General features: G+C 39.5%; 1 protein-coding gene across 1 annotated transcript; it reads left to right on the top strand.

Moving 5' to 3' along the window:
• Positions 1-2,967: 2,967 nt before the first annotated feature.
• LOC131992444 (tripartite motif-containing protein 16-like) lies at positions 2,968-4,662 on the top strand. The gene has a single exon (XM_059358039.1). The coding sequence runs from the start codon at positions 2,968-2,970 to the stop codon at positions 4,660-4,662; it is 1,695 nt and encodes a 564-aa protein (XP_059214022.1).
• Positions 4,663-11,563: the final 6,901 nt, after the last annotated feature.

The following is an 11,563-nucleotide window of genomic DNA, read 5'->3' as shown; positions in this document are numbered from 1 at the left end:
CACAATAGCAGTGTCGTAGGAGTACTTCTGGATGTGGCAGGACTCAGAGCTGTATTTGAAGTCCGCTGTGTACAGTGTGAACAGGAATGGAGCCAGAACAGTGCCTTGTGGAGCTCCTGTGCTGTTCATTAATGTCCCAGAAACACAGTTCCCCAACCTGACATACTGTGGTCTTCCTGTCAGGTAATCTGTGCTTCATCCAGGAGATGAAGGAAAGATTCACTCCCATCTCTGTGAGCTTGTTTTTAAGTATGTTGGGTTGAATGCGCTTGAAAAATCAAAGAACATGATTCTCACATAAGCACCAGCTTCCTCCAGATGAGCAAGGGCACAGTGAAGCATGTAGAGGACAGCAGCGTTCACTCCCATGTGTTGTTTGTATGCAAACTGCAGGGGGTCGAGTTTGTGTTTGACTTCAGCTCTCAGTAGGCGTAGGGAATCAGCTGCTCCAAGGTCAAATGGAGTTTTCTGCGTGAATTTAGTGAGGGCCAGTTGACTAAGCTGTACAGCAAACAGTGGTGAGTATGAGGACCAGAATTAGTGATGAAACGTAGACCACTGTGGTATACAGTACCTAATAGATGGAGAGTACAAGATGTAGCATGCATATAGAGAACATCCCCATAATCCAGTACACTTAAGAAGGTAGCCTGTACACTTTATTTCCTGGCTAACATAGTGAAGCAAGCCTTATTTTGATAATAAAATCCTAACCTTGGTTTCAGCTTTTTACAAGGTTCTCTATATGGGTTTTATATAAGACAAATTCTCATCAAGCCATGAGAATTAGTTCAGAGTCCTTTAGGTTAGACACCACATCAGAGAGAGAGGAGATGGTCTCTTTTGTGGCAGACGGTGGTCTATAACAGCCAACAACTGTGAAATATGAGTCTTTAGATAAGTTCATTTTCACAGCCAGCAATTCAAATTGTTTGGGTTTACTTAAAGACAATGTCACGGAGCATTTACATTTTGATTAAACGTATATAGCAACTCCTCCCCCTTTGTTTGAGTGATCTGCTCTAAAGATAATGTATCCATCAATATCAGTCTTATTATCTTGTATTTAACCAGTTTTCAGATAGGACCATAATATTCATATTTGTTGTATCAACCCATAATTTCAGCATTTCCATTTTTGTTAGGAGACTTCTAACATTGATGTGCACAAAGTGAAGACCTGTTCTGTTTTTAAAGTCACAAGGAGAAGGCATATTTTGTATTAGGTGTTAGAAAAATTGCATGAGGAAACCTTGAAAATTGATAATCTGTCACCAACAGAAAAAACCTCACCATTTTTCTGCGCAGTTCGTTGATGGGGAAATGAAGAGCTGGAGACGTCCAAGTTCTCAGTTTAACAAAAGTTTTATTACAATACGTCAAAAAATGTGCACTTTACAGAGATCTCCGGGTTCAAAAACTCATGTCCCTGATACAAACAGACGTGTTTCAGTTTGTGAAGTCTGAACCACGACTCTCTCCCTGAACCCATTAAAATACTAACATTTGTTTACAAAACATGCTGGTCGATTTCCTCCAGGAAGTTCCGCCCTCCTCACTCGGAGGAGGAGGGCGGAACTACATTGGCACGTCATGCCAGCTGGGCATAGGCCATAGGACAAGGCCATCCTGGCCTCTTCTCCAGAACATTCAACAAAAAACCTCCTGTCTTGTTTTGTCTTCCAAAGATAGTATGTCTACAGAGCCAAAGGATTTTTACTGTCTCACATAGATTCTAAAAGTCTAAAAAATATGAAACAGACAATGAAATATATGTAGTCAAAGTTTCTAAACCAAAATTAACACACAAACATAATCACTGTATCAAAATCATATTGTCTGACTTAATATAAATGCATAGAGATATTACACTCAAGGTTTATACTTTGACCTGCGTCACTCACAGAGACAGAGAACAGAGACAGACAACAGACGAGCAGAAATCAAGCATAAAATCATTTACCAATATAGAAAATAATCAATTATTTTAACATAGGCCAGGCCCTGGGTTTGGTTGTACGTTTCCTGATGACAGTAGCAGCAGTCTAACTAGGCACTTCTTGTGTACTTTACATTTACAACATTTCGAAACAAAATTAACCCTGCCATGTATTTAATCATGTATAGTGTGATGATCCCCTCCCCCTCTGTGTGTTGTGGCATGTTGTATTTGTCTTCCTTTGTAGGAGGGGCCACAGGTCAGTCTGCAGAGGCTGGAGAAGCACACCTGAATCCAGTCTCAATCACTGAGGCTATATAGAGGAGCTGAGGCCTCAACTCTCTCTCTCTCTCTCTCTCTCTCTCTCTCTCTCTCTTTCTCTTTTCCTCCTCCTCCTCCTCCAAACCCACCACCTTGGTTTGTTTTAGTTGGTCTTGTTTAGTTGGTTTTATTTAGTTTGTTAGTTACTTTCAGCTTATACACCTGCATTTCACCACATTGCGTGCATGCACACACTTCACCACTGATATATTGACTCACATAATTAAGTTTCTTTGTGTTTTCAATTAACCAAATAAACATTATTTTCTTATAACTTGAATACATGTGTGGTCTCCCTTGTTTTGTCATGATCTATGAGCCAGTTCATGACAATAGCGATAAACATTCCAATCTAAAATTTAGACCACGTACACACATTATTAGACTATTAATAACTTATACTGCAGCCAGCCACCAGTTTTTCTAAGGACAGTACTTGGGCGTTGACTTGTTGTTCACCTCCTTCAGTAAACACACAATTCACTGAAACAGCTCCTCCTCCCTGACTGAATGCCCTGAAGCCAAGTGATGATGAATATACTATATAAACATATAATTCAATTAAATAGACTAGCCCCATTGTTACCAATACCTAGTATCAAGTATTAGTGCATCCCTACTGAGAACCACTCCCTCTTCCCTGTTGGCTGTTGTTCCGTGTTTTTACATAGTAAAATATACTCTCCGGCAGTTGCCATTAGAGGACAATGGCACAAAGAGATGATCAGCTCAGCCAGGGAAAGCTCTGCTGTTCCATCTGTCTGGATCTACTGAAGGATCCAGTGACGATTCCCTGTGGACACAGCTACTGTATGAGCTGTATTCAAAGTCACTGGGATGAAGAGGATCAGAAGGAATCTTCCAGCTGTCCTCAGTGCAGACAGACCTTTGGATCGAGGCCTGTCCTGGTGAAAAACACCATGTTGGCCGACTTAGCGGAGGAAGTGAAGAAGACTGGACTCCAACCGGCTCCAGCGGATCACTGCTATGCTCGACCTGAAGATGTGGGATGTGATGTCTGCACTGGGAGAAAGCGGAAAGCTGTCAAGTCCTGTCTGCAGTGTCTGGTCTCTTACTGTGAACAACACCTCCGGCCTCACTATGACTCCCCTGCCTTTAAAAAACACAAACTGGTTGATGATTCTGCAGATCTTCGGGAAAACATCTGCTCTTGTCATGATGAGGTGATGAAGATTTTTTGCCGCACTGATCAAAAGTGTATCTGTTATCTGTGTTCAATGGATGAACATAAAGGTCACGACACAGTTTCAGCTGCAGCAGAAATGACTGAGAGGCAGAAAGAGGTCAGGGTGAGTCAACAAGAGATCCAGCAGAGGATCCAGAACAGAGAGAAAGATGTGAAGCTGCTTCAGGAGGAGGTGGAGGCTGTCAACCGCTCGGCTGATAAAGCCGTGGAGGACAGTGAGAAGATGTCTACAGAGCTAATCCATCTCATCAAGGAAAGAAGCTCTGATGTGAAGCAGCAGATCAGATCCCGGCAGAAAACTGAAGTCGGTCGGGCTAGAATCTTTCTGGAGAAGCTGCAGCAGGAGCTAGCTGAGCTGAGGAGGAAAGACACTGAGCTGCAGAAGCTCTCACACACAGAGGACCACATCCAGTTTCTCCAGAAATACCCCTCACTGTCAAATCTCACTGCCTCTAATGTGTCATCCAGCATCAAAAACCGTCCAGTACGACATTTTGAGGATGTGACTGCAGCTGTGTCCGAGGCAAAAGGTAAACTACTGGAAAGTTACAATAAGGAACTGAAGAAGATCTCAAAGAAAGTGACTGAGGTGGATGTTTTACTGCCGCAAAATCCCAAGACGAGAGCGGATTTTTTACACCATGCATGCCACATCGATCATCTCACACTGGATCCAAACACAGCAAGCGTGCAGATGTCATTATCGGAAGAGAACAGAAAAGCAACACTGATTAGTGATGAACAGTTACATTCTCCTCACCCGGACAGATTTGTGACCAAGTCTCAGGTTCTGTGTAGAAAATGTCTGAGTCGACGTTGTTACTGGGAAGTGCAGTGGAGTGGTTCAGGAGTGTCAGTAGCAGTCGCATACAAGACTATTTCCAGAAACGGAGATGAGAGTATATTTGGAAACAATGACAAGTCTTGGGCTTTAGAGTGTGCGGACAAAGGTGCATATAATTCTAGTTATAATTTCAAACATAACAGGGAGAAAACTCCCATCTCTGGCCCTCAGTCCTTCAAAGTAGGAGTGTACCTGGATCACAATGCAGGTATTCTGTCCTTCTACAGCGTCTCTGAAAGTGAAACCATGACTCTCCTCCACAGAGTCCAGACTACGTTCACTCAGCCTCTCTATGCTGGACTTCGTGTTTATCGTTTTAGATCTACAGCTGAGTTTTGTAATATCAAGTAGATTAGATTATGTATAATATGACAGTTACAGTAGTGGAATGTAACTAAGTACATTTACTCAAGTACTGTACTTAAGTATCATTTTGAGGTACTTGTACTTTACTTGAGTATTTCCATTTTATGTAACTTTTTACCTCTACTCCACTACATTTAGCTGACAGCTTTAGTTACTTTCATAGACTGTATATAAATAATGGACGTAGTCACCGTGACGTCACCCATTGGTTTGTGGACTGCCCGTTGGAAGCCTCGAGTTCAGTGTTATACTCGTCGCCATCTTGCGTCGCCATCTTGTTTCCGATACGCGGAGCAGACCATAATTGGACTGTGGCGGAGTGCAAGGGATCTGACGACACTGACTACACGCCTCTCTACACCGGCAACCCGACTGAGAGAAGCCGCTGCTAATTCATGTTAGCATTAACTGGAGCATTAACTGGGATGTTAGTTTTGGCTAGCAAAAAAACAAAAACAAAATGTATCTTTCTTACCTCAGAAAACTGAGCAGCGACTCCTTGGAGCGTCTGTTAGTCCAACCAAACGCTGAACAAGACATTTTTACTGAACAAAACATTCAAATAAACTGTCATTAAGTGAAAATACAGTGTGAAAGGGTCAAAGTTATGAGACCAAACCGCTAAACGTCCTCTTTTCTATCTATATAACGTTATAAATAACTTTATTGACACGTTGCCGTGGATACGCATTGCTCTGCTTCTCTCCTGGTGACGGCTCGCCTTGTCAGTGACCTGTAGCCACGCCCCAAATCATACGATTCTTTATCTTCTATTTTCTTCTAAATGGGGCCATTATTAGAACTATTGAGATCAAATTGTCTTGAAGATAATTTTTTACTAGCGATTGAGACCATAATGTTGTCCTGAAAAAATGTTCTGAGGTAATAAATCAAGTGAGAAGTTTTCAAATTTTGTACTGAAATGAATGGGCAGATTTTTTTTGCAGCCAAACTTAGCACCCCCTACTGGAATTTTCGGTGAATTGCAGGCTTAATGCACTTCCTGGTTGGCCTCCATGCTCAGACATGGAGATTGCCGCCTGGTTACTTTACAGGTCGAGATTTAACATTAAAAATATGATCAATTTAAAGTGATTAGACTTTTTTTTTATTATTAGATCTTATAACAGTGTATTAAGTAGTTAAATGAGCTATATCTTTAGAAAATTAAAACACTGCTTACATAAAAGCATCATTACAAATAATGTAATGATATATTTATAATATATAAAACAATTTGAGTGGGGCCATTCTGCATAACAAGTACTTTTACTTTTGATACTTTAAGTACATTTTAATGCTGATACTTTTGTACTTTAACATCAGTAAGTTTTGAATACAGGACTTTACTCGTAGTGTAGTAATTTCACAGTTTGGTATTAGTACTTTTACTTAATTAAAGTATCTGAGTACTTCTTCCACCACTGGACAGTTATAGACATTTGACAATGTAATATTTTGTGTGGTGTATACATTGTAGTATTCCTATTTGTTCTATACATTTCCATTGTTGCATTGTTGCTTTTCTGCTATAACTGTTACTTAGACCTTTGTGTTTATTTTCAGTCACATTGTTAATCTATATTTAAAAAAGTACAGTTCAGATTAAATCCTGGATTAGTTTTCTCCACCGTGCTGACATAAACTTCTCTTTTAACATATTGTTGGTGTGTATAAAGTATGTGCGTTCATGAAAAGATAAAGAGAGAGTTCTTCATTGTTATGTATTTGCCTGCTAGTTCTCTGTGTGCAGGAGAGCAAGACACATTTTATAATCCCACTGTATTGAGAGCAGTGGTGGAATGTAACTAAGTACATTTACTCAAGTACTGTACTTAAGTATAATTTTGAGGTACTTGTACTTTACTTGAGTAATTCCATTTTATGTAACTTTATACTTCTACTTCACTACATTTTGAGGCAAATATTGTACTTTTTACTGCACTACATTTAGCTGACAGCTTTAGTTACTTTTGACAGGAAAATCATGATACATTTAAAGTGATAAGATTGAGGAAATTAAAATAATGCATCAATTCAAATCTAATACTATATTAACAACGTATAAAACAGTCTAAGTGGGTTCATTCTGCATAACAAGTGCTTTTACTTTTGATACTTTAAGTACATTTTGATGCTGACACTTTTGTACTTTTACTTCTGTCAGTTTTGAATGCAGGACAAGTAAAGGATCTGAATACTTGTTGTCTAGTTTTTTAATAGTATATATGAATAATATATTCATATCAAATACACTTGTACAGCTGTTCATATTTACAACAGCAGAGTAAAAGTGAATTGCATCCTGAAACTATCAAGACACTAAATAAAAATAATAACAACTATTATAAAATACATTCTGTTTTTATTTTATTTATTTTTTTATTTTATTTTGCAATCATAAGCATTTTCTTTGACTGATTCAAACTGTTGTTTTCTCCTTACAGAATTAGTTTGGGATTCAACCCACCAATATAGCAACAACCTCATCTGATCAAGGATGAACATGTGACATTTGTAAATACTTCAAAGCATGCAATAAATATATTTAATGTATATTTGAGGTCCCTGTTGATCAACTGTTAATACCAACCAAACGTCTCTCACCAGGACATATTTCAACCATGCTGTTCTATTCTCTTTTGATAGGTGGAGCTGAAGTGCAGCATCATGAGGAGCTTAAAATAAATGCTGCCATTTCTTGTAAAAGCTGAAGGGAGGGGGGATAAGCCTGGAGCTTTGTGGTGACAAAGACAAATTTTCTATGGCATTGTTCTACAGTCAACTGTCAATTTAAAAGTGAAACAGCAGTGGGAACTTCCCCAAGGAAAGTTCAGAATATTTGAATTAACCAAATGAAAGTAAAAGTTAACATTGTGACAAACAAGCCAGCATCAAGAAAACACCTTTTCACATACATTTTGATGATACTTTTGTACTTTTACTTCAGTAAGTTTTAAATGCAGGACAAGTAAAGGATCTGAATACTTTTTGTCTAGTTTTTTTAAAATAATATATATGAATAATATATTCATATCAGATACACATGTACAGCTGTTCAAATGTACAACAGCAGAGTAGAAGTGAATTGCATCCTGAAACTATCGAGACACTAAATAAAAAAAATAACAACAACCCATTTTTTTTTGTTATTTTTTTATTTTGCTATCATAAGCATTTTCTTTCAATGATAAAAACTGTTGTTTTCTCCTTAGAGAATTAGTTTGGGATTCAACCCACCAATATAGCAACAACCATATCTGAGCAAGGGTGCACATGTGACATTTGTATTTCAAACATGCTGTTCTATTTTTGATAGGTGGAGCAAAAGTGCAGCATCATGAGGAGAGTAATATAAATGCTGCCATTTCTTGTAAAAGCTGAAGGGAGGGGGATAAGCCTGGAGCTTTGTGGTGACAAAGACAAACTTTCTATGGCATTATTCTACAGACATTATAGCCAACTGACAGTGCTGAACAGGCTGACCATTTTCATTAAGGGATAAATTTACACAAATTACACTGTGACAAACAAGCTAGCATCAAGAAAAAACCTTTTCATATAAGCTATATACAGATAATAACAGTTATTGTCTTTGTTAAGCCAAAGATATATACTGATTCAAAAGACTGCATGTTGACAATTAATTATATTCTATGTATACCCATCTGTAAAAAAAATAAGTAAATCTGAAACCTTGATAAAGCTTTAGTTTCACTTTCCATTACTTGTGGGTGTGGTTTGGCACATTTTAAGGCACCATGAAGGAGCTGTGAAGTCAGTGTTCTCTTCAGTTGCAGTATCTGCTTCATACTCTCCAACATGGATAGAAACTTAGGTAAGTCATAATTCTCTATATGTTTTAAACTACAATGATGTTATAGTGCTACTTAGCATCCCCAGCGGACCGTCAGCGTATTGCCGTCTTTGCCTGTAGCGCGCTCAATTTATGTGTCAGGATATCGTTGCAAATTCCAAAATAAACACAGGGTAAGAAACAGACAAAACAAACAATAAATAAATAAATAAAATCCCATTATTTAAGGAAAGATTGGCTATATTATGTAACATAAGAAGGAGTGGTGGTCTTGAGGTATTAACTTTTGAAACATTAAATAATCAAACAAAATGGTTAACTAATTTGATTATTGAGAAAGACAATATATGAAACGATTTAAGAGACATGGGACGTCCGTCCCTCCGAAACGTCACGTGAAGCGACGTCAGTTTCTAATGACGGCGGCAGCGGATCACAGCTGGATCAGCTGTCAGTCGCTTTAACAGCTGGAGACATGCACTAATAATAATAATAAGTGTTTTCTCTGTTTAACAAACAGCTGCACATGAATAACAACCTCCATTGTGTATTTATACTGTGAACTGTGTCCAGCTCAGGGGCACGGGAATGCCTTTATATTATTTATTTATATTTGCTTCTGTATATATTAGGACAGCGTATTAGGGCCAAATATGAAAAAAATAAATAAAAATACGGACCCGGGGGAGGGGGGTAATACTGGTCCATGCCTCACTGGGTCCGTACGGTGCCACAAATGCAAGCAAGCACACACACACACACACACGGGAGCGTCAGTCGGATCACTCATAAACATCCCGAGACATCACGCGGGTAGAAAGGAATGAAATGTGCTGATGTAGTACCACCACCTCATGTTATGTGTTTTTAATCGTGCCATGGTAGCTGGGCCCTTCTCCCCAAGGTCCCTATTAATTAATTATTTTTTTTCATTCATGGCCCTAATACGCCGTCGTAGTAGACGATCCTGGTGATAAATTAATTATTTAATATCCCAGAACATGACTGTGTCCGCTGAACACTGGTCAATGTTTTATTAGGTTTTATGATTAAGGTAAAATGTAAATTATGTCACTCAGATCAAAGCTACACCCAGCAATGATCAGCCTCACGTGGGACTGATGGAAATGACAAACAATGTAAAAGTGTTTCTTGCTGACTGACAGACTCTCATACTTTTTATTGTTCTTTTTTAAGACTTTATTAATATCCATAATAAATCTGTATGGTGGAAAAAAACAGATCACAAAAAGGAAAAAAAACTTCTAGAGCGATTGTAAGTGGCACGATCAAAACAAATTAAGTGACACTTATCAGCGGGGGTCTGATCTCCGATGCGTGTCCACAAACCAACAAGCAATGCTTCCGTCTCAGTCATTTCTTTTATTTCATATATTTCTTCATATCTTTAACATTGTTTTCACTCACGATCAAAAGATGTGGCGTGACGCTCCCGCTGATTCTGAACACACAAAACTCAACTAATCAGTACTCAACTTAAATCACCTGTGCTTCACTCTCAGGCTGCGTCCGCCGTCCCCTTTATCCCCACCCACAAGCGCCTCAGAAAATAAATGAAATCAATTGGCCTCTACAATCCGGCCCCTAATTATAAGGCAGGGGGACTTATAATTAACTTAAACAGAGCATCATTACTGTTATAACACATATGACACTTTAAGCAATATTTTTTAACTATTTGCTATCATTTCTAACCCATTCTATCTATTTTTTTACAGCTCATACATAACATAACAATACAAAAGTACTTGATTTTATTCTTCTGGGTCCTTGCTGCAAAGAAAATAGTCTTTTCTGGGGCAGCGATCCGCCTACACCCCTTTGCAAATGTCAGTCAGTCATCAGTCCTTAGTCATTAGTCAGGTGTCAGTCTCACAGACAAGGCAGAGCTTGTCGATGGGCCTTTCGAGGGTGCTGCTCCGAGTCTTGACCTGTACCCGACGAACAAGGCCTCTGGCGTCCAACGTAGTCTGCTCCACTCGGCCTAGCAACCATGAATTTCTTGGCGAGTTTTCATCCATTATCAAGACGACATCTCCAACTTTGAGATTCCTTTTTATCTTGTTCCACTTTTGACGCTCTTGAAGGTTTGGGAGATACTCTTTGGTCCATCTTCTCCAAAATAAATCGGCCAGATACTGGGCTTGCTTCCACCGTCTTCGGGAGTAACAATCCTGCTTACTGAAGAGCCCAGGGGGAAGCAGTGGCTTTTTCTTAAGTAGCAACAAATGATTTGGAGTTAATGCCTCTATGTCACCTGGATCATCAGACGTAGTGGTTATGGGCCTATCATTAATAATTGCTTCCACTTCACAAAGCAAAGTTTGTAGGCACTCGTCGTCCATAATTTGTTCACCCAGCACTGACTTTAATATTCTTTTCACCAGTCTTACTTGCCTCTCCCATATTCCGCCAAAGTGTGGTCCAGCCGGTGGGTTGAAGAGCCACTGTATTCCTTTTTCTGCCAGAGTGTTTTTGATCTTGGCTTGATTCATTTCTCTTATAGCAGCTCTGAGCTCTTTCTCGGCCCCAACTAGGTTTGTCCCATTATCAGACCGGATGAGATCCACCTGTCCTCTTCTACACATGAAGCGTCGGATAGCATGTATGCACGAGCTTGTGTCCAGGCTGTGAGCGACTTCGATGTGCAGAGCACGTGTTGTTAAGCAGGTAAACAATACGCCGTACCTCTTAATGATGGTGCGACCTCTTTTGACCTCCATGGGCCCAAAGTAGTCCATCCCTACGTGTGTGAAGGGGGGTTTGTCAGGAATCAGCCGATCTACAGGCAAGTCTGCCATTTTTTGCTCCTGACCTCTTGCATGACGTTTTCTACAAACGACACAACGAAATATAACCTTTCTTGCTGCTGCGTTTGCTGCAGGTATCCAGTAATGCTGTCGAAGGCGAGAAAGCATGAAGTTCCTGCCAGAATGTCCAGTTTTTTCATGAATGTCTTGCAATAACAGGTTGGTAGCATGGAGACCTTTCGGCATTATTATGGGATGTTTTGAGCTTTCAGGCAGGGCGGATTTATGCAATCGTCCA

Source organism: Centropristis striata, chromosome 19 (assembly GCF_030273125.1).
Source record: "Centropristis striata isolate RG_2023a ecotype Rhode Island chromosome 19, C.striata_1.0, whole genome shotgun sequence".
In the NCBI taxonomy this organism is placed as follows: domain Eukaryota; kingdom Metazoa; phylum Chordata; class Actinopteri; order Perciformes; family Serranidae; genus Centropristis; species Centropristis striata.
This window is presented reverse-complemented; position numbering and strand designations above follow the sequence as displayed.

Coding starts and splice junctions, on each gene's coding strand:
- LOC131992444 (XM_059358039.1), top strand. CDS start 2,968: ATGGCACAAAGAGATGATCAGCTCAGCCAGGGAAAGCTCTGCTGTTCC.